This window comes from Calonectris borealis, chromosome 15 (assembly GCF_964195595.1).
Source record: "Calonectris borealis chromosome 15, bCalBor7.hap1.2, whole genome shotgun sequence".
NCBI lineage: Eukaryota > Metazoa > Chordata > Aves > Procellariiformes > Procellariidae > Calonectris > Calonectris borealis.
Genome location: NC_134326.1, coordinates 22,266,369 through 22,290,126, shown reverse-complemented (window position 1 = coordinate 22,290,126; position 23,758 = coordinate 22,266,369). Strand labels below are relative to the sequence as shown.

The 23,758-nt window shown below is 44.9% G+C and overlaps 1 protein-coding gene across 2 annotated transcripts in view; it reads left to right on the top strand.

The window, feature by feature from the left end:
* RASGEF1C (RasGEF domain family member 1C) overlaps positions 1-23,758 on the top strand; it is a 106,535-nt gene that overhangs the window by 68,797 nt on the left and 13,980 nt on the right. For both annotated transcript variants that reach the window (XM_075164680.1, XM_075164681.1), the window contains 5 exons: positions 10,687-10,869; positions 12,498-12,620; positions 15,206-15,343; positions 20,730-20,942; positions 23,045-23,119. In XM_075164680.1, coding sequence (XP_075020781.1) covers positions 10,687-10,869; positions 12,498-12,620; positions 15,206-15,343; positions 20,730-20,942; positions 23,045-23,119 — 732 coding nt within the window. The remainder of the gene's footprint in view (positions 1-10,686; positions 10,870-12,497; positions 12,621-15,205; positions 15,344-20,729; positions 20,943-23,044; positions 23,120-23,758) is intronic.

Here is a 23,758-nt window from a genome sequence, read left to right as displayed (position 1 = left end):
TCCTGGTGATGTCAGTGGTTTCTGGGAACGCTGCCTGCATGGTTTTGTTCCGGGATTTCCCTCTCCGTCCATGCCTGGTTGAGCTCTGACTTCACTCGGGGCAAATTTTGCAATTCTGTGTTTAACAAAAAGTGCAGTAATTCATTCCCACTCTAAGCACTCTCATTTTCCTTGTTCCATTTATGTTCTCTTTATCCTTTTTCTTTCCTTAGGGAAAAAGAAATAATTCTTTTCCTTAAGGAAAGAAAAAGGATAAATTTTTCTTTGAAAAAAAGGAAAAAAAAATCCTGTACACCAGGATAGTTTTTATATTGTTTAAGGGTTTTACCAGGAACTCAGGAGGAAGGAGGAGGCATAAGGGGAGAGAGGCACTTAGAGCAGAAAATAGATTTCCTAGCCTGAAGTGAGAGAAATCCAGACTGCTGCCTTTAGCATGCATTTGAGTACTGTCAAGGGCATCTGGAATATATTGGTAGGCGTTTTCCTTCTAATATTGCTAAAAATCTGATAATGAGGCACAGATATGCCACTGGCTCTGAACTTCACAGGCACACGCAATATTGGGAAAGTGTCTGAGACATCAGAGGCTGTGTTCAGTCTCATGCCAGGGTCAATGCCAACTTACTCTTACTCAGGAGAAATACTTCAGACTTGAACCAGATTAATGAACAGAGAAAATGTTCTGAGACTAAGAAAAGCTTTACGCCCATTGCAGTTTTATGGGGGGTTGTTCCTAAGCAATTACGGTGCGTCCTTTCAACGCTTTCTGATTCCAGGCAATGATGGCATTTTAAGATAAATAACGTGTTCGCGGCTCTGCTTGTTATTGAAGGGCTTTTATTATTGCTGATGTTACATGAAAAAGAAAGTTATTAAAAAAATGTGGCACTAACAAATTGAAGCCCCCAGGGAACTGTTGCCTGAATGGGATTTTGATTGGAGTTCAATTTAATTGGCCATAAATCTTCTCGTTTCTGATTTACATTCTACTTCAGACCAGTCTAACAAATTCATGATAATCAGGTTTTCATTTTTCTCTATCGAACAAAAAACTCCGACATGAGCATAAACAGAAATATTCCTTCAGCAAGGTGACCTTGTTCTTGCTTGCATCGTGCTGGTAATTGATTTAATGCCTCCTTACCTATAAATTGGGCCTCTTTCTGAGGCGTGTCTGTCAGATTTCAAGGTAATTGGTTAGCGTAGTTGGTTTGCCACTGTAGTATTTTGACTGCAAGATATTTCTCATAAACCTCTAGTACAAGAGTAGCTGTGATCATTTTCCATCTGACACGATGGAAAAAATTCAGCTGCTAGACGCACACGTGCCTCTCCTGTTGGCTGGCTTTGAATGCAGCTATGTGCATATCTCAGAGAATAAAAGCTCTTGTTCTAGCCTGGAGTAAATATGTGAGATGCAGAGCCCAGTCATTTCTGCGGGGTTTGAGTTGAATCTTTTTCCTGTCACATTGCAATGTCTTTAGGGGAATGAAGTGACGCTGCAGGCGCCACTTGCACTGGGCCCTTCTGGCATGGAGGTTTGCTGCAAAGGAAGAAGCCGGGATCGTTTTGGTGCCTGCCCTGAATGTTAGCCTTTGCTCCGCGACTCGCCCAGGTGCTAGCAGGGAGAGGGTGGAGACCTGAGGGCTTCTCTGCGTGTTCTGGGGCAATGTAAATGCTGGTTTGGAGGCGCTGGGTCCAGTTTCTGGTCTGAATGTTTGGAATTACTCTTTTGGATTAGAATGCTTTTTCATGGGGAAGTTGGAAGCCCATCAAGAATTGCTTAGTGTGCTTTTTACAGCAGAGGTTTCAGTTTTTCCTTGAAGAACTGGATGAAGAGGGTTTGTCTTTAGGTGCTTCCCCAGAGCCCCATGGGAGCTGCAGCTCAGCTGCTCTTGCAGCCTGTTCTCCTGGTCAGAGCTTCCCAGAGTGTCCCCTTGCCCACCTTGTGCTGAGGGCTGGGGCTTCGCCATGCCCTGCCCCTCCTCCCCAGGAGTGGGGTTGAGCAGCAGCACTCACCTGGACTTCAGGCTCCAGCAGCTCCCAGGACAGTTCGGAGCACTTCAGTTTGGGTCAAACCAGGTGTTTAGTGGAATTTTGTCACCCCCAAAAGAAGTCTTACAGAAGAAGAAGAAAAAAGTTTTCCAGGCACCCCGAGGTTCCTGGCCCCCATCCCTCCCCTGCTCCGGAGTGCTGTGCACCACAACACATTGTAGAGCTGTGGTCTCGCTCTCTACTGCTCTGCTTTCCTTTCCCTTGCTTTACCCAAGGTTGCTTTTTGCAATTGCTGGTTTAGATTTGTCAGGAGTTTTCTTTCCCCTCCTGATCTGCAACACCCAAAGGAGGCTCCTCTTGAGAGGACGGGGTGGGGGTGAATTCTTTAGGGAAGTGATTTGGGAGGGGAGATGAGTAAGAGGTGAGAACCAGGTGGGATCAAAGGAAATTGAATTGTCATCTAATTCTGATTAGATACCCAAAACCCTTAAATTCACTTGCTGCTCTTGCAGTCTCATTCATGGGAATCTCAGCAAAGTGCCTCAGCTGCTGTAAGGAAAGGGTAGGAAAGGGGAGGGAGCCAGCCCGCATCGAGATGTCATCCTTGTTACTGAGTTTGGAGAATATAGCAGTTAAGTGTTTTTCCCCACCTTTCCCGTCCCACGGTTCTTTTCCCTTGTGATTCTTTTGTGTTTCTAAGTTGTGTAGCTTCATTATATTGCTCATTTAACCATTTCCAACAGTATTGGGATTGACAGGTTGAGTTTTCTGCAATCTCACAACTTCATGGACTGTAAATTGAATGTTTTATGGCCTGTTGAAAAGGTGAAAAGAGAGTTACATCTGCTACCGGTTTCCTAATTACATCAGCATCAAATACATTGAGTTTGTTAATGCCAGGTACTCTTGTTGGAAAAACGTTTATAACCATAGCCTTGACAACTGGAAGCAATTACTTTGCAGTGGCTTTCCTTTTGTTTTCTGAAACATTAGAATTTTTTCTCTCCTCTTTCTTCTGCTTCCCTCCCTACCAAAGAAATAGAGAAAAATCTGAATTTTAACTCATTATGATTATCTTCTGAAATTTTTTTTGTCTGCAAAGATGAATAGCTGGAAAATTACTGAAAGTAATGTTAAAGAAAAATGAGCATCTGTTACTGAAGTTTCTGCTGAGCCCACCGGTATTTAGGGCTTGTATGACAGCAGTGGGTGGGTACCGAGGCAGATGAGACCCAACTGTGTCTCATGCTGTCCTGGCTGGGAGCACGGAGCAGGTTTGTTCCCGAGGGGACAGGGCAGAAAGCGAGTGCTGCATGGGGAACAGCTGAAGGACTCACACTATGTCCTGACCCGCAGGGAGCGTGTGGCAGAAACGAGAAGCATCATTGATAAAAGTGTCTTCATGCTGAATAATGCATCTACGAACAGCTAAACCCTTCTGGCTCTAGTTTGTGTGTTCAGGCTGTCTGTGAAGTTGTGAATGGGGAGGGTTCGAAACTCGCCTGCACTGTGCAACCTGCTCCACAGCGCAATCGTTTCTGCTCCTTCAGTCATTACCTACTTGAGTCTCAGTTTAGGAGTCAAAGTCTTTTCCAAGCTACCTAGATGGTAACTCTGGTTATAGCTTGGACCCTAAAGCCCAATGAATAGGATGGGGAGCTGGTTCTTCTCCCACCTGTGGCATTAAGTAGATCACCTTTGGCTCCAGTTTCTTATCCTACTGTTTGTCCATCACAGTAGTGACTTTTGTTCGGGGCAGGATTCACCTGTATGTGAATTAGAACAAACAGGGCCTTGGTTTTGGTGGTATTGCAGCTAAACATTGAAGAAGAGATCTGTATGTCTGCTCTGAGCTGCAGGCCTGTGCAGTCCATTAGATCGTTTGGGCCAACATCCATTTAGAGAAGATGCTGGTTGCTTGTGATTCTTTCTCTTTTCTTGCTCTTCCATCCCTTAGTTCCTGATGCTTTTGGAGCAGAGCAAATCCTTCAGCAAAGCTTTCCAATGTCGCATAGCGATGGTTGGATAATAGGTTTGGTTACTAAAGCTGGCCAAGAACTATCCAGGATGTTTTTCTGAAATGTTTTAGCATGAACCATCTTCACTTCCTTGAACTGTCTGGTTTTAGTGAAAGTTGGATCAATAAAGACTTTTGCAGGATTGAGGTGGGATGGGAGATGAGTCCCACCTCTGCTCTCAGATGGGAGTAAGAACCAGTCCAACTCAGTCTAGATTAGGTATATTTGTTAAAGTCTCTGCCTTGCCAAATTATGCTTGATGTTGAGTCTCCCGTACCCTTGATTTATCCCCTGCTCATGCTCACTGAGCACTGACGTCCTGAGTTCTTGCAAGGAGGAGCCCACCGTCACGGTCAGGGTAGCGAGTGAAACTGGAGCCTCCCTCATGGCACAGACGGACACCCCAACCTCCACACCTTCCCTTACCATCCTCTCTAGCTCCTGTTATTCTGCTGGGAGATTGTCAAAAGCTTGTGCCTTTCATCCCTGAAGTGGGAAGGGTTTTATTTATTTTGTTAATCTGAAAGTTAAGTGGGTGGGAAGATAAGTCTGCAGCCCCGCTCCATTCGTCACATGGTACCAGCTCTTGTTTCCCCTTGAGAGAGGCAGAGCAGATGGAAGGCAGAGATGAAATGAAGATCAAAAGTAAACAGTGTGATTAAGTTTTTGATAAAAGGATAAAACACTTATCACATCAAAGCTGCTGAAAAACACATTAAATGTTTCCTGAACATTTCATGTCCACGTAAGCATTAACCGTACTTGCCACGGGGACGTTTGTAACAGCAGGTGGCGGAGCTGGGGAATGCTGGTGGGGTATTTACCCTCGTGGCTCTGCCGCAGGTCACCTGGCTGGCACCAGGACGGCAGAGCTGGCAGCCTGTTAGCCATCCTCCAGCACATGCAACCTCTCTTGCTGCAGATCGGTGGGCTCACGTTATGTGCATGGTTAGGCAGTCCCTTCTTCAAGCCATGCCCAGCTCGGTTTTCCAGGTTTGGGCACTGGTTTTCCAGAGGTTTTAAGGCACTAGCGGTTGTAGATAGGTGCAGTGTGTGTAGGTAGCTTTTCTCCCAAGCATTGGTGATCATTTGATCTCACGCTTTGGCTTAGTGAATCAAGTCCTTAAATATTTTTGTGTAAGCAGCATAATTTGTAGTGAGAAGTGTCTATGGATTGCCTATTTTCATCACTGTGTTGGAATACTTAGTAGTTCTGGCCGGTGGAGAAAGATTAAAAAGCAGCATATTGCCATTATTTTTTAGGTTCTTTTCCAATCTTACGAAAGTATGAAATATATTAAAAGAATGTAAAGAAAAGGCACTTTGTAATAGCCAATAAAAGCTGAGAATGATGAATGATGAAACAGAAGAACAGCAAAAAGGAGTAGAGGTAGAAATAAATACAGGAGAAGATTCCCTATTCCAGTTATTACTGTAACACCCCAGAAATGCATTTCCTCTGCAGTGGCAATGGGCTCACTTCCAGCAAACCCGACTTCATCATCCAAAAAAGCCACAGTTGAACAAGCTGTTGCTTGAGCTGTTGCATTTCCCAATCAGAGAATCTTTGGCTGAACACACAACCCCAAGATCTGGGAGAACGTTGAGGAGCCCGTTGTGACCTGGTGTGACACCGTTGTCCTCATTCCTAGGGATAGAGGGTCACCAGGACACCTTACTGCAAAGTGCCCCAATACATGTTGAGGAGAGACCTTTCCTGTGCCTTCTTGCTCAGCACCACTTGCACAGAGCTGGGATTATTGATTGCACTGTGCCACTGCCGGTAGTCTTAACATTTTGGTAAAATAAATGCAAAATGCTATGGTACTGGCTCAGTAGCATTTTATGTTGCCTTTGTGCAGATGTCCGTGCTGAGTCCAACTTGCTTTTTTCCATTTTATAACCTTGTTTTTCTGTAGGCAAGGGATGAGCCACATGCCCTCCCTTCTCCCACTGTAATGGAAACTAGTCCCAGAAACAGTCTCCCCTCGCATTTCCTTTTTTTTTTTTTTTAACCTGTGCAGAGACGTTTTCACATCTCCAACTCTCAGTGCTTTAGAGCACAGGGATAGTTTAAATGCTGTGCGTGTGCAGCCATGTGTATCATCAGTCATTCTGCATGGCAGGGTGTGGAAGTCTGCCCTTCGCTAAGATCCCCCCCCAGCAATGCTCCCTCCAGAGCACTATTTATCAAAGCAGTCCTTCAATGCACACATTATATTTTACCCTTGTCACTGCCACGAGAGCCTGTGTGCTGTTAGCAAAGCTCCTTCTGAACCCACAAGCATTAAGTCTGGTTTTGGGACCAGTGTATACCAGTATATCCTTCCAAAGTCAGGGCACCAGCCCTCCGGTATGTTTACTGCTGGAGATTTCCAGGTCTTAGTAAGTATGTGTAAGAGAAGCAGAACCTGTGAAACTTGGGGGTTTGGCTTTTTCTTGCATGATTAGATTTCCCTGTACTTAGGAAGGTCGGTGGATGCTGTTCCTTCAGCCTAGTGTATTTGTAGGGTCTCTCATCTCCATACAAGTCCTCTTGCGTCCAGCGACAGGTCAGCTCACGTTGCTGCTCTCTGCCCAGAAGGTCAATGATTTGGGTCTTTCTCCTCCCCCCAGCTGCTGAGCTTTATGGCACATGGCACACTCAGACGCCTTTGAGATCTCTATATCATCCTGCAAATTTTGGTTGAAACTGGCATCTGATTTCCTTCTGAAGTGAGAGGAACAGCAAAACATTGTGTGTTGAATTGGACTGAAGTTCAGGGAAGCACTTACCTGCTGAAATCTTATTGACTTCAGGTTAAGTCCAAGTGGTCTTCAAGTGAAGTTTTGGGCCATTTTTACCACGTGCGGGCTGTAGTTTCCAGGAAAAGTGGAAAAAGTTTTTACACCCAACATGGACTTCTTTACAAATATCTAATCTTTACAAATATCTAATCTTTACAAATATCTAATCTTTACAAATATCTAATCTTTACAAATATCTAATCTTTACAAATATCTAATCTTTACAAATATCTAATCTTTACAAATATCTAATCTTTACAAATATCTAATGATGCGGACTAGATTTTTACTTGCTATGGTTTATATTAAAAAGCCCAGAAATGGGGCAACACTGCAACAGTTTCAGACAGACGTATTAGAATCACAGAAAAGTTAATCAGAAAGGACCTCCCGTGGTTGTTAGTCCAAGCTCCCACTTGAAGCAGGGCTAACTTCAAAGTTTGCTCAGGTTGCTCAGGGCCTTGTCTAGTTGAGTTTTGAAAATCTCCCAGGGAGGAGATTGAACATCCTTTCCAGGTCCCTTTTCCAATTTCGTGCGGTGCTCAGGGGAGGATTTTCTCCTATGTGCAACTGGAATTTTCCTTCTGCAGCCTGAGGGTGTTGCCTCTCATCCTGTCACTGTGCTCTTCGGGGAAGGGTCTGGCTCTGCCTACACCGCCTACCTTTTCCGTCTCCAAACCACCGTCAGTACAATAAGACAAATCTCCTTGAGGTTGTTTGCTTGTTTGTTTTCCTCTCTCAGTGCTTCCCTTGTTGTTTCTGTATTCTGCGAGTGATTGACAGCATAACCTCGTCTTCTGCCTACTGCAGGCAATCACATATTTGGGCTCTTTCAAAGCAAGATCTTGTTTCCGTTCAGTGCTTTTGAAAAGAGTACTGCATGAACAGAAAAAGAAATGAGGTGGTGTGAGCAGAGAAGTCCCTGTCCTAAATTCCTGTCTGCCAAATACTTATGTTAGTTATTATCAAGCTTAGTAGCGCACGAGGTTTTTAGTCTCTGTACAGTTGGCCTTCATCCTGCTGTGAACATAACAGTATCAGTCAAGAGTGAGCAAAAAGGCATGAAATTAAAACCTTTGGGTCTTCTTCAGTGGCAAGTAAGGTGGCAACCAGGCACCAGCTCAGATATGACACAGGCCTTGCCCGAAAATTTGAGATTACACCAGGAACTTCATAATAAAAAGGCAAATTTAATTTCTTAACACCACCCAAGACAGATGTCTCAGTGGCAGTTGTACAGCTGGTTTTATTCAGTTTAAAAAAAAAAAGGTAACTTTTTCTTAAGAAGCATTACTATGTATTTCGGAAAGATTTCTCATGTAATGAGATGCAAAAGTTCAGGCAATATCCTGTTTAGATGTGTTTCTATTTAATAACAAAAATGGCGTTGACAGTGAGGGATTGCACTGAATAAATTACTCCTTTGAGTTCTATTTTACACTGTAGCCAGGATGTGTCCTGTTAGTTCACAGCTGTTTTAACTTTTTCTTTTCCTCATCTAGACACCTATATGTCCATGAGATTTATTTGTTGATCTATATGGACATGCAATTCTTCTTGGGATTATTGCCATAGAAACAAGATGTAACATAGAGCGTGTTAGAAGTAACAAATGGGATTTGGCAGTCCTTCCCATTTACTACACACAGTCTGAGCTGTGTACAAAAAGTAGCAATTACTTGCTCTTGGAGCCTTATTAACAGGCACATCTATCTGCACATTCATTAAAACTAGATACTTCTTCAGTTCTATCTGGGATGACATTCAGATATTCTGGTCTTTAAACTAAACTAAAATCCCTGACTTCTATTTTATTTTTCAGTCAAGGCAGGAATATGTTGGTTTTGACATTTTGGTTCCTTTTTGTTTGATTGCAAATCCCAGAGGCAGCCTGCGCTCCCAGCCGGTGTGAGCCTCCCAGGAGGAGAGAAGATGCAGTAACCGAACCGCTGGCTCCCGGGGAACGGTCCCTCCTTTGAAGGATGAAGTCACCCAAGTTTTGCTCGTAAAGCCTGATCTGCCACGGTGCTGGGACCCAGCTCCCAGCCTCTCCCAGGGCTTCACACCCTGCCTGGCTTACAGGCACGCTGCCCTTATCCTCGGCGGCCCAAGGTTGCTCTCAGTTGGCAAGGTGCAGCAGCCGGAGCTTGGGGGAGTAATGGGCTGTGCCAGGCAGAGAGGCGCTTCTGCGCGCGAGGATGTTTGCAGGAGTAAACACAACGTACTGTACGTGTAACTAAAGCTGAGCTGACTGTCTGGGCCACAGCACGCTTACTGATATATGTGAGGGAGGAACGCTAACTCAAGTTTTTAAGCCAAATCCATGGGGCAGCTTTCGAAGTTGTGTGGCATGGTGAAGAGGCAGAATACTAGATGGAACAGGGTAAAGGACAGAGCGGAGAAATATACTGGAAGATAAGGCATATCTGCTGACTGCCTGTGCCTGAGCACCAGCGGGCAGGACGAGTCGGCAGGCTGAGGCGTAGCGGCAGGCAGTGTCAGCCTGTGGCCCTGCGCCTTCCTACGTGGGAGGTCGGTGCCGGCTCAGCAGGCTGTGGGGTGCAGATCTTGCTCTTCCAGCAGACAGAGGTTATGCTCAGGAGGGAGCACCGGAGTCCTGGGAGATGTTTTGTAGCTACTCAGGGAAGTAGACGTTGGCTCTAGGACTCATCCCTTCCTTCATCTCTTTCCCATCCTCCCTGCACCAAGTAAAATGAAATTTAGAAGCAAATTGTCTGGCCCCAGAGGGGTCCCTTGCTCTGGATGATACATTTGCTGACCTGGGATTGAGCACGCACTGTCCTTTTCCTAGTCCACATCCTATAATGCTGCCTCTTGTTGAGAGCGGAGCAGTTTCTAGGGGGAATTTCAGAGGCAGCTGGAGATGCTTTAAAGCTCTCAGGGCAAAATCTGTCACCCCCCTGCACCAATTCAGGAACAAACCAACTTTGCTCAACAGAATAAACATTAAAAGCTGATTGTAAGCCACAAAATTGAAATGGAGCCCACAATGCAACCTGGAGAGCCCAGAGAACGGATAATACAGGGAGCTTGAAACTGGGCTACATGCTCCGAGTTTGCCTGGCCTCCTTTTCAAAGGTGCCGAGGACTCTGCATCTCTAGTGAAGTCAATGAGTGCTCAGGATCTTTTTGAAACATTTATTTTAGTGCCTAAGTATAGATCTAGCACTGACAAACTTCAGGCTCCAAAAATAGTGCAGGTGTCTGCCTTCTCCCTCTCCCTCATTTCTCTTTTCATTGCTCTTTAATCTCTTCTTCAGCTCCCACGTTCTCTGTTCCCTCCAACTCCCTTCATTTTTCCATCCTCCTCCGGCTGACTTCTGCTCCTCCTGCTACCCCTCACTCACTCTGACGCCTCTCCTGTCCCGTGGGAGCCACAGAGCATTTCTCAAGGTCCATTCTGAGCAAGCCTTGGGTGGCACCCTTTTCTCTCCCTCTCTCACCTTAAATTCTCCCTGCCTCATTCTCAGGGGGACAGAGGTTCAAACGAACAGCTCTGTTCTGCAGAGGAACCTGCTGAATTCAAGTCCCAAGTATCTTGCCTCTCCTGCATGGGACTGACCAGGGCTGATAGCAAAAAGGGGATCATCGCAGACACTCTTGATTGGGGTGAGAGCCTGAAGCAGGTGATGTCCCTTTCTGGCCCAAAAACATAAATCAAAATGTCCCATTTTCCTGTGTATTTCCCATTGCAGGCATGATCTGGCAATGTGAACAACGAAAGAGGTTATAATGAAGTGATCATGTTAATGTTGTGAACAGGAAGCTCTCATTAATGGCTGGTGCTTTTCAACTCAGCTAGAAGACAGATGTGGCTGTGAGTCTGGTGGATCTTGTCCCTGACGTGAGCTTCTGTCTGTTGCAGGAAGGCATGCCCCAAACGCTGAGTTCTACCAGTATGTTTACCCCATGTGGCTTCAGCCCTCATCTACATACTTCGAAAGAAGATGAACAAGGAGGACTGATCTTCCAGGATGGAAACCTTACCTCAGCATCTCTGGATGCTCTAATCCAGCATCTCATACCTACCACTGATTACTACCCTGAAGTAAGCAATTCACAGTATAATAAACAGTTTAATTTTGATGAATTGGGGCAGCACTTTATGCAAAAGTGCAAATGTGTTAAATTTTGAATTAAGAGGACTAATTTAAAAGCTGCATGCAATTAAAGCTTGGTAAATTGATGCATTGCTTTAAATGCTGTTTCGCTGCTCTATAATTGTTCCCATGAAAAAGCAGATCCCAAAGTTGTTACTGCCTTTAAATAAGAGAACAGGGTGAGGGGGAAAAGCTGTGGTGCTGATGAATTAGTGATATAGCAGTCGGAGCATTTCAAAAATAGCAGTGCATCCCAGAGAGGTTTAGATGAAGACTGAAGCAAAAAACTTCAAGTCTGAACTGCATTAAATTAGCTGAATTTCAGTAGTTGCTGAAGTCATCCAGTTTTGTCTGCATGTACAAATTGTTCCCTTGGTGACAACAGAGATGCTCCTTCTGGTGGGTTCATAATTTACTAGGGTTATATTCACACCAGCTTTGCAGTCACTGGACAGCACAGTCCAGATCCTAATCCTTGCTCCATCAGTGAATATTCAGTGTTTCTTCACCAACACTGTGAGGGTCTAAACTGGAAGCAGGTTTATGGTCCTGCAAGCCATTGACTTCACTGGATTTTGCACATCCTCAGTGGAATTCAGGATGGAGTTTGACTGGAAGACTTTTAAGTGGTAATATCTCTCTATGGAAAGGCTTGTATTTCAAAACACAGAGTAGCATTGACTTCTGGGCAGTTTAGAAGACTGCGGAAGTTATCAATGCAGAACAGACAGCATGTTTTAAATTACCCGCAGCTCAGTTTCTGATCAGCTAAAAATAAGTAATAAAGAAGCATATCAATTAAAAAAAAGAACAGAAAGGCAATAAAAATAGGTAATGGACAGATTAGGCTGTGAGATTTTCATTAAGCAATGTGTGATGTGTAATATTATACCTGCTGCTCAGGAGCATGGCTAGGTCTGGGGGAAGGAAGATAATTCAGGCGCCGGCAGGGGTCAGGATGCAAACAACTGAGGATTCATGCCTATATTTTAAATTCACTGCTGGAATACTTTAAATAATCCAAGGATTTATCCGACAGGCCTGCTTCCCACCGCTTCACAGCTGTGGGACTGCATCTGATTGGCTTGGTTGATAGAAATGAATTTGGGGGAGTTAGTAGAATAAATGAAATATTCCTTAAAGCAGGCTGGGTGAGACCTGCAGGGCTATAGCAAGAAGTGACTAACCTGGGGGTGTCTGCAGCTCACAACCCAGTACAACACAGACGTGCCTGAGTGTCTACACATGTTTAGCTTTCCCTGGCCTCCGTGCATGCCTGGTTGTGCTGTCTCTTATACCTGGGCTCGCTCCTGTAGAGCAGCCTACACATTGTCTTTGCTGATGTTTGCACAGCGTTTGGGCAACCAAAGGCTGGAAGTGGATGCTGTGGAGGAAGGAGATGCCACTGCCTCCTGCACCCACTGTAACCAGTTCCATTTTCAGGGTCAGGAATCATTTTAGACGTAAAGGTCTGTCCCAGTGGAAATGCAAAAACCGTGGAGTTTGGGGCTTTTATAGCTAATATTTACCTGCTGTGCAGCTGCTTACAGCGGATCTGCTTGTCTTTCTCCCACAGAAAGCCTATATCTTTACATTCCTGCTGAGTTCCAGACTCTTCATCGAACCCCATGAGCTTTTGTCCCGAGTTTGTCACAAGTGCATTGAGCAGCAGCGGCTGGATGACCCCGTGCTGGACAAGGTTAGTTTATCTTTACAGCAGAAAAATGTGAGGTATTTTCAATGGGCAGAGAATTCTGGGGCTCTGCGGTGTGTCCTTTGCCTCTCTTTGGATTGAATGAAACTTTCTTATAAAGGATGATGGTTGCCACTGAGATCCTGACATTGAGGCACCCTAGTACCCATGTCCAAGAGCAGTGCTCCAGGCACTAGTCACCTAAAATCTTCTTCTAATTTTCCCTTTCCCCCTGTCTCAGTCTTCCCAGGTGACTTTTCTTCTTAACTTCTTTAAGGCTCTGGTGAAGCCTGAGGGATGCAAGGAGGTAGGACGTAAACTTCACACACTGTCAATTGCAGATGTCGACACACCACTCTCCCGTTTTTACTTGATGCGTCTGCCCTTTTGCTTTCTTGCTTCTGGTTCAGTAATATTTCCTCTTGGCCTTACCTGTCACTTTGAACGCTACGTAACAGCATGCAGCTACCCACTAACCTCCCGTTGCTGGCACTGACAGATCGTCCGCACAGCCGTGCTGCAGAGCGGCGCTGTCTGGCACACCGGGAACGAGTTGAAGCAGTAGTGAGGCTGTGACAAGCTAACAGAATGAGAAAATCCAAGCTGTTACTGCGTCGGCACGCCTCCTGTTTTGCCCTAGGGACTGTGCAGACTGATACAGTGTGTAACAACACACATGCATCCTCTGGCAGTCTCCACAGACAGTGGAGATGGATCCCACTGGATCCTATTCACTGCTGGATTCCACCCAAGCTCTCCTCAGTGCATTAATGAAGACCTGTCCAGTACACTACCTGGAGCAGGAGGTGCATCTTCAGTGCAGTGGAGGGGACAAGAACGTGCATTAGTCACAACTTTCCAAAAACACCCAAAATCTGAAATGATTCTCAAGATCAGCCTTTCCAGCCTTGAAACAGTATTTTTGGCATCAGATATTGAATCACCAACATCTGAACACGTGTGCTTGTTTTTGCCCAGGCAATTGGTTGCGTGAGTAACAGGAGGAGCTCTGCCCTCACTATGGAGAGCAATCAGCCAGACTACATAGATACTTGGATTACCCGTACAGTCTGCGTTAATAGAAATATCTGTATGAGGTGCAGCATCCAAAACGCTTTTTCTGAGGTGTGATGGGTTCTGTTCTCTGATGCAAATTTAGGAGGATTAAAGTGTGAGCATTGCAAAGTTCTGCTGCTCATTAAACTTTGCAAGAAATGAGAAACATTATCTTATTACAAAGATCTCCCAATCTGCCTGAGGTGAGTCTGCGTTTTGGACTAGCCTGTAGTAAAGTGGAGTTGGTGGGACACAGCTGATTTTGTGTTCCTGAGAGTGGGGCTGACTTTGAAACTTGGGACACAAGCAACCTCCCGTCCCCCGAGCCGTGTCCTGTGACTTGCACAAAGTCCTCTCCTTCAATTCGTAATAGCAGTTTACACAGCTGGAGCAAATGTCTCCCCAGACCTTTGTAGTTTCCAATAAAGCTTTCCCTTTAGCAGCCACCTGCTGGTCTTTGAGCATGAGCTTAATGCTAGCTGACAGCCGTTATTTTTAGAGATGTGGTTCATTGAAACCTGTTGTTGGTGGAAAGCTGAAATACGCATTTTAACCACCTTGGTTGAAAAGCAGAGCTGTGGAGCTCAAGAGTATAATTTTTCCTGATTACAGGGTATGCTTTAGCTACAGTACGTAGGATGCAGAAGAAGGGTGTTTGTTTTGGTCTGTGTTTTCTGTAAATAAAAATGCAGTTTGTTGTTTAACGCAATTTCCTTTTCACGTGTTCTTGGATAACGGAGGATGAAAGCTTTGGAAGCAGCCGCACTGGCCGTCTTTTGAGATAATTCTAATGCACCAATTGTGCTGTTCCGCCTATTTCCCTCCTTGCCCCATATCTTCCTGACTATTCCCACTGCTGCATTCTCAGATAAATCTACACCAAAAGCAAAGTGGGCGCCAGCTGTCTGTTATGTGAGTGGGTGTCCTTGTCCTATCATGGCCTTGAGCTCATGTGGGAAGAGAGCAACATTATCAGTAGCCCAGGTAAAGTTACTAAAGTGCTGGTGTTTTGTCCATCTTTTCTTCCTCATGTTACATCTGCCACTGGTCACTAGGCAGTTTTTTCATACAGCCAGAAAGCAAAGAAGGAAAAAACGCCTCTTTGTTGGTCAAGAAATACATTCCAATCAATTTTTCAGGGAAGGATGAAAATGTAGGAGCGTTGTAAGTACAAAAGGGAAGAATATATCCTTCAAATCAGCAAAAAGGCCAGATGTTTTTAAAAAAGGTATAAAGGCTGCACCAACAAAATGTCCATCTGACCATAAATCGGCCAATTGCATGTGCAGAATACTTAAATCTGCATGTAAACCAGACAGTTGTGCATGCATCTAAGTATTGGTATATTTTGCATGCCAAAATGTATCATTTGTGCACCACACTATTTGTTTGCATGTGTGCAGATTTTGCAGGTGCAACCGTAAGTGCCTTCTTTGAAAATCTGGCTCCAAGTTCAATGACATACGTATTTGCTGGGAGACTTTACTGAGTAAACACGTTTCAATCCCTATCCATCATTCTGGTTTCCATTTCAGGCTCGGATCAGAAAATTTGGACCCAAAATCTTACAGTTGCTGACAGAGTGGACAGAGACATTCCCATATGACTTTCAGGAAGAGCGGATGATTGGCCATCTAAAAGACATGATTCACAGGATAGCCCCGTGTGATGAGGTGAGGATGTCTGACCTGGGATGTTGTGTGGAGATGTTAAGTTCATTTTCCCACTTGGTTCCTCCTTTTCCTCCTTTTGCCACGTTCTGTTCCATGCCTCTTTCTGGGAACTCTCACAGCTTTGTTCTCCTCTACTGGTTAAAACCTGTAGTAGCTTCCCTGAAAGCCACATCTCCCAGTTTAGGTACCCCTGTGGCAGTGACATGGGGACACGTTGGAGTGATCAGTGGAATTTATCTACTACACATCGAATTGTAAGAGAACAACATTCCCGTTTCACAGATGGGAGATCTGAGGAATAGCATAGACTGAATGTGGTGGTCACAATTCAAATAGCAACGGAGCTGTGATCTCCCAAGTTATAGTCTAGCAGAGGAGTGAAGTATTGTGACCTGAGACCAACCCTCCTGGCCAAGCAGTGGCTCAGGGAGCGCCCCAGGATGTTTAGTTTAGTAATGGGGAGTGGAGCAAGCAGCCAGTCATCAAGTGATTGCATTGGGGAGCTAAAAAAGATCATCAGTTGCCTGAAGGTACCTGATGAAGGCTTCCTTACTCTAAGAAAACAAGTGGTTGTGAAAGTGGAACCACCAAAGGGCTTTTATGGTCCTTTTTTTGTCTCACCTTCTCCATTTGCTTTTGTCCTTGATCACCTCTGCCGAAATCTAATTTTCCATTCCTTACTTTACATGTCTTCAGTCTGGTAATTTTTTTGAAAGAATCTTTGCTTTTTGTCATCTTTTTCATTAGTGAATCTAACAAGGGTTTGGCTTACTCTTCCCTGTCCCTGTAAAAGAGTTCACGGGCCCTATGCTTGAGCTGGCTGATGCTGTAAAGCAGGGACCCAGACAGGAGGTGAGCAGGCACAGAGCAGCAGGCTCTGATCACAGGTTGGCTGATGCCACTGGAATCCCCATCGAAGTTCACAGGATCTACGGGCCAAGAGAGAGCTCCTGTTGAATCCAGCCTGTTTGGCTGATGTGGTGAGATAGCAAGGGACAGGCCTTATATTTAAAGAAAATACAGATGTTTATGGACACGTAGCTTCTCTGGGAGCATGGAAGTGGCAGAAGACAGCAGTGTGTCGCCTGCTGGGCAAAACTCAGTCTAGATGGCTGTATGGTCTTGGTGCTCAAATGCATGAGCCATGTGTGTGGCAGAATAGGACACAGTGAATGGAGTCTCTGGGAGACCTGCTTGCAAATTCAGGTGGGTGAATTCCATAAATTAATTCAGAAACATTAAAAATAGCACAAAATCCATGAAAATAATAAGGATAAGAGCAAATAGTGCATAGAGAGTCTCTAATTACTTCTAGGTTAACCATGGGATGTGGAAGAATTCCCTTCCATTGGCTACATCAAGGCCTGGCTTCAGGCCACAGATGGGTGCAATTCAGTAGAACAAAAAGCGCATACCCGTGAGTCCAAGAAAGAGAGGGGTGGAGAGAAGAGAGAAGGAATTAGCAGGGTTGCAGCACAACGGAAATTAAATTGGACCCTCCTACCCACATGAAACACGAGGGAAATGGAAACAGCTGCTCTTGGGCTGGGCTGGCTTCATGGCTGGCACTTTTGGGTGGCTGTAGGCTGGCTGGGCTGGCCAGCCCGTGGGAGAGAAGGGGTGGGAAGGGGAAGCTGCGTGACACTTTGATGGAGGTGAAGGGAACACAAAGGACTTTCAGAAGGAGCCAAGGTGACCTCAGTTCTGTTGACCAGAGCAGTAAAACTTCTCCCTCAAGGGGAAGAGGCAATGAACTTGCTCCTGCCAGCCACCAAGAAAGGTGCCTTGCAGCCCTTCAGCGTCTGAAGTGAGAGAAACCCATACAGACCCACCAAAAGCATGTTCACTGGAAAGGAGGAACCAGCCAAAAGGGCAGAGAACAGTGGCTTTATGGGTGCTCTTTAAAAGCAGTAGCTGCCCGGGTGAAGAGCCATAAATGCTAAAAGTCAACTTTTTGCATACAAAGCAATCGTTTATTTGCCTAACCTGAGCAAGTGCTGCACACCTTTGCTCTAGAGTGGGCCTAGCTGTGTACCAATGCTTATAGGTGCCTTTTGGGGCAAATCATTGTTTTTCAGATACTATTAGGCACTATAATTGCAAGTGATTGTGCCTGAGCAAAATCAAGAATTAATTTAAGAAACAGCTCATATCCTGCAAATGCAAATTTCCTTTTTTAAGGGACAGAAAGAGTGGTGGTGCCCATTAGTTGTTTGGAAGAAAGTAGTTCCCATTGTGGATCATAGAAATTGAAGATTGAAGGATTGTGAGGTCATCTAGTCCATGTAGGTTAATGCAGGATTTTCCCCTGCAGTGTATGCTCCTGTCCTTTGTAGGGTCCACTTTCTAAAGGCTCTGTGATGTGCTCATAAAGGTGTCCATGCTGAGAAGCATTTCTTAGTAAGTGCTGTGATTTGCATTTAGAGTTAGCAATTTTAATTAAAATTTGAGCTCCTAAGCCACCTGCTGAGGCCTGCTGTCTTCAGAGGAACTTTCCCAGTTAAGAACGAAACATTTTCTTTAAATATTAAACAGTGGTATGCTTCTTTTGACTGTTAATGTGGCAATGAAGTGAAATCGGTTGATAGAGTCCAGCATGCAGCCCCTGTACAATGGGGAGTCACTTTAATTACCAGCATGCTGAAGGTAATGAACAACGTTGTTTTCACCTAGTGAACATAGTTTAAAGAAGGCAGGAAATGCTTTTAAAAGGGCAAAAGCAGGATTTTTAAAAATTTCTCCCCCAATACGCACAGAAAAACTTTCTAGGCAGGGGGGAACCAAACGATTTTCAGTGAGTCTCTTCAAGAGCTCTAATTTCTGAATAATCTTTTTTGTGTCCATTAAGCGTCTCTCTTACTGTATTCTTTATTAGGTGGTTGGCTTACCTGAGTCTTTGTTTACTGTTGTCTATATCTATATTATTATGCCATATTCCCTACAGAACTAGGTGAAACTAGATCTCTTGATAAGGATTTATTGAAAGTCTGGCTAATATGCATGTCTTTCAAGCGATTTTATACTGCTTTTTGGCTTTTCATCCAAACAGTGAAGAATTTGATACCGCACAGACATGGCTGGTCCAAGATTTCTCATCCAAACTCCTTTTTAAAGAGAACTGGGTTTTCAGCTAAAAGTTTTTTAGCCAAATGTTTTATGTTCTGTAGAAGACTTGGATTTCTGTGCCGTGCCTGCCCCCCTGCCCCAAAATTAATCCCCCTGTTTACAAAATATGTTCACAAAATACCAAATATGTCTCTCTCTAAATTTCCACTAAAAAATAACATTCTATTCATAGAGCTTGATAAGCTATGCTGAGATTTGCAAACACACCTGGATGTAAACCAGAGAAATATTTAGATGGTGTTCAGTAGTTTGGGTCCAGGACAGTCTCTGTAAATCAAAAGTGTGACCATCTGTTTTAATGAGGATTTACATGAAGGCGGCCAGTAGGCTCTCTTCCTTGGAGCTAGTATACAACAGGAACAGATAAAAACCGAAAGAATGTTTTTTAATTTTCTAGAACTTATTTAAATTATTTATTTTTACGTCTTCCTCACTCAATTTTCACTACTCCTGTGTGATTTGCTTCCGAATATGACACGTGTTGTCATTCTCCAAGACAAGTCCCTTCTGCCTTCTAGGTACTTGTTTCATTTCAGACTTACCAGCTCTATTTTGCAAAAAAGCCTGACTACGTCGTGCTTATCTGGCCCATGTTCCAGCCCAGCTCAAGAGAGCATCTTCCTCGAGTGAAATGAGAGGTTCCTCAGCAATGTTAAACCTTCTGCTAGAAAAGCTGTATGAAAGTTATGGTGTTGCAGCAAAAGTTGAAGCGCTTGGGATGTTCTGAAGGTTTCCAGCCTCAGACTGTAATGGAAACAGGGTAGACATGAGCATGTTGTTCTTCACTGTGAAGTAGTAGGAGATGCAACTTCCAGTGTGCACATGGGATCCTGCGTAGCTGAAAAGAGCATTGACTGTGGCTTCTGGTACCTTGAACACCTAAAACATGAGAGCTGTCAATGCCTAACACTGAAGACTATCCACAGTCTACAAAAGTCTGAAGAAGACAAAGGCTGTATATAAACCATGGGATTCAGGAGTACTTCCCAAGGCTTCGCTTGGGCTGCATCCAGCTTGGGATGCAACACAGGTGTGTGTTGGTCTTCATGGGAAGGCCCACTCCGGCCAAGTCCCTGTTGTGATGATGAGGACTGCGTGGAGGGTGCCAGGGTGTACATCTGCTGCGCAGTACAGATGTAGCAGAAGAGGGCTTCGTGCCAGCTGTTTTAACACTGACAGATTACAAACTGATGTTACTGGCAACTTGACGTTACTGAATTCTGTTTGGATGGAGAGTGAGGACTTATTTCACTTGTCAGCAGCCAGAGGATCTCTCCGCTGTGTGTCTTTGTGCTGGAAGAGGAGCTGGTAGTAGGCCAGCCTGCAAACTGTTTTCCCAAGTGGCCGTGCTCTTTGAAATTAAGCAAGCACCCATTGCACCCGTGCTTGATGCTCCTTTTTCTGGCTGGGAGAGGCCGTGTTCCTCAGCAGGGTACGCTCCGTGCTCTACGTGAGGCTTTTGCCCAGGGATGTTTCCAATTAGTCCTTGTCTTTAGAGCCCATCCACCAGTTATCTCTGGTGATGCCTGCATCTGTCAGCCATGAAGAGTTGAAGGCATTTCTTTCTGCCGATCCGCCATGGCCAGCGGCTCCACTCATTGTTTTGTAAAGAGCTGCTCCAGCTCAGAGAGCAACCTGAGCAACTTAGTAACGATCATCCTGCTGAGCACCTGGCTGTGCTTGGAATACGCTATGAGCTTCCTTCAGTAGCAGTTAACGTTTTGGATATTAAATACTCAAAGCTACATGATGCTCAGACCACTCCAACTAGGTAGCAAGCAGCAGCATGCTTCTGCTGCTCTCAGCTCCAAAGGATGGAGAGAATAGCGTTAGAAACCTTTCTTATTCCTAATAAATAAGAGTTGACTAGGCACCACGAACAGGTAGAGTTCTTGGCCAACACGTAGCTGGCATAAAGGATAGGTACTGAATGCTGCTGTGCTCCAGAAAGCTGCAATAACTCATGTTGTAGCATTACCTCTCCTCTGATCCTGATGTTGGCAGGAATATGCGAGTACCAGTGCCAGCCCAACCCACCAGTCCTGCCTGCCTCTTCTCTTGACTGCAGTCTGTTTCTGTGGTCCAGAGCACAGAACTGTAATTAAGCCAACTGGTTATTCTGAAATAGGCTTGTTGAAAATAAAATGGTAACCTGTTGCTGGCTTAGGATTATTTTGCAGAAGGGAAAATTCAGCATAAAAACACTCCTTTGTCAAGTTCTGTGGGTGGTTTATGTTTCTTTCTCTCCCTGTCTCTCCAGGCCTACTGGAAAAAGATGAATCAGCTTTTGCAAACCCTGAATCAGAAGCTTGCAAGCCTCAGCCATGGGCAAGAAGGGATTGTCAAGATCAGTGCTGCTGTCTCTGATAAGCTGGTTGCCTTTAAAAGTAAACCTCCATCAATTCAGAGAGAAATCCTGAGCGTCTGCAGTGACCCTTACACTCTGGCTCAGCAGCTGACACATGTGGAGCTGGTAAGTGGGAATGGTTCCCAACTTCTGCAGTCAGAGATATTATTTTAAGCCATCATCTGCTAAGTATTCCAGACACAACCAAAAAATGTCTGCACTGCTGCAGCACATCCCGTGCTGTATCAGCACTGCAGCAGGAGGCAGGGTTTGACAGGTTAAGAGATGCTTGGGAAGCAAGCTGTACATCAGAGTGTTCCTGTGCACTTCACCTTTCCAGCTTGCTTATTTGTGAAATGTGAGTCACAGTCACAGGAAGGTCAAGGGGTTCCCACTTCTGTAAGGTGCTCTGAACCCCACAACCTGAAAGTGCTATTGAAATGGCTGGTCATTAGCTCTGTTATTGATTTGGAAGAAATTTTAACAGTTAAATCCATTCCTACAGATACACAAAGCATCTGAGTTGTCTGATGTGTTTTTCATTCTTCCCTTTGGGACTTTCTGTATGGACATACAAGGATGTGCAAATACCACCCACACGAAGTCCTGCTGTTTCCTTCCTTGGACCGCAGCGCATTCTCAAACAGGCTTTTGATGGTAATCGCTCCAATTGCAGTACCGAGATGTTGGACAGACTGTGGTGTTGCACACCCTTCTCCCAGGTTCAGGTCCTCCGTGTAGACCTCCTGGATGTTCACAGAAGAACATAAAACATTGCTGCCATCTGCAGATCTCTTGATGCTGTAATGATTTCCTGTTGCCTGTCCTCCTGTAGACAGTGTTCACCCTTGAGAGGATGGCTGGAAAAACAAACCATGAAATGGATTGAAGTGAATATCATGGAATTAGCCTTGGGAATTCTGAAGGTAGTGGATATTCTATTTGTCAAGAAGTGGAATAGTTCAGAAACCCCAAATTTAGGATCATCTTTTCACCTTGGTTAGTTTTCAGAACATGTAACTTTGGCTCTCCTCACTTTATGTAACTTAAGTCAGAGAGTAGTCCTTTTGCCTGGGTTTTTTTTCTTGCTTTTCTTTTCCTCCACACTACAATTATCTTCCAAGGGGAGATACCCTGTAACTGGGGCACCACTGCACTTTTAAAACTGATGCAGCTAGAGGTTTTCATTCCACTTTACTGTAATCAATGCTCTCTACCTTCTTTTTCACTTACTGCATCCAGTACGCCAACTACTCTGCACTGAAACTGCCTGAAGCTTATTTGTTAGTAAGAATTATTTGCTATTTATTTAATAACAGTTATTTGCTAGTAAGGGTCCTATACAGTTATCAGTGGCAAGGTGCGAAGCCACGAGAAATAGCATAGGAATAGCCATAAAGTTTTCACAAAACTACTGTTAATTTTATTGTTGCTTGGGTTCTCTAAGTTTGTGCTGTAGGAATTCCATAATATCTCCTCTGAAATAGCTTTGTGGCCTACAACAAATACTTTCTTCTAAGAAACGTGTTTAAGGGAATTGAAAAGCCTAATAAGAAGGCCAGTGGTGTGGCTAGAACTGCCAGGTTTGTTCAGGAGCTGGTGGAGATGGACGGTTCTTTACTAAGAGAAATCTGGATGTTTTATTTACTGTTGTTTTGGGTAATGCCTGGGACACTCTACAGCGTAGGCAATGCCTTTAATGTAAGCCTGTGCATCTTCAATGCCTTCCTTCCCCACTGGCACAGAGCCACCACCTTGGGGCATCACCTGAGCTTCACTGGGTAGGGAGGTAGGGTCAGAGCACCGTGTGTGCAGGTGAGCAACGGATTGCTGTTGTTACCAGATCGCAGCATTACTGCCATTTTAACAGCTGGGAAACAAGGCTGTTGAGTAGTGCTGGACCACAGCAGGTCTGTGGCAGCGCCAAGCACAGAACTGGGGTCTGCTGGCTCCCAGATGGAGCTTTGTGTATCCAGCACCTTTCTGGAGAGGGCTCTTTCTGTGGCTTATCAGTAATGAGACATATTTATTCTCATTTTCTTCTTTCTGCTGAAATAACTCTAATTGTTCGTATGAATTTTAATGTCTTGTGCTAGTTGGCTGTCTACCAGTTCAGTGACACCATTCAGAGCTGACAGATAATGGGGTTGTCTTACCAAGAGAAACAGAAGAGATTCTGGGGTGCTTTCTTATTTCTTCCTCTCTCTCTTTTCTCCCCCCTCTAATAGGAAAGGCTAAGTCACATTGGACCTGAGGAGTTTGTGCAGGCATTTGTACATAAAGACCCTCTGGATGGCACCAAGGTATGATTTGTCCACATGCAAAGTGTCTCCTGCGATCGCTGTTTGTTCTAGACGAACTGATGTGATGAGATCCATAAGAGCAGGGCCAGGCCAACTGTATTCTCATGGCAAGGATGGGACCTGTTGATAGAGCTTGCACTGGCAGGTCATTGCCATTCCTTCCTGGTGAGAGGATGTCCTAGCCTGAGACTGGCCAGCACCCTGATGTTCTGCTTTCTGGGTTGTTCCTCCTAACCTGCTTTGACCAGGGCAGATGGCTTGCGGCGGTGCACAACCAGGGAATGTCTGTTCCCAGCGTTGAAGGCGTAAGGACTCTGGACGTGATGTAATGCCCATAGCGTGTGCCCAGACACCACAGCAATGAGTCAGTGCGTCATGAATCAACATACTCTTCTCTCTCTACACAATAGCTTTTAACCCAGAGCACCGCAGGGAATGGAGTGCCTGATCAGGGCTTGATCCAAAGTCCGTGGAAGCCAGTTGGAGTCTTGCCACTGATTCCAGTGGGGTTTGAAGCAGCATTTCAGTGAGTGCCTCAATAAGGAAAGAGACTTCCTGGCTGAAGAGGGAGAGTCGGAGATTTCACATACTGCCAGAAAAGAAAGAGGGTGGAAAATTCTTCCCCAGAACTGCATATGG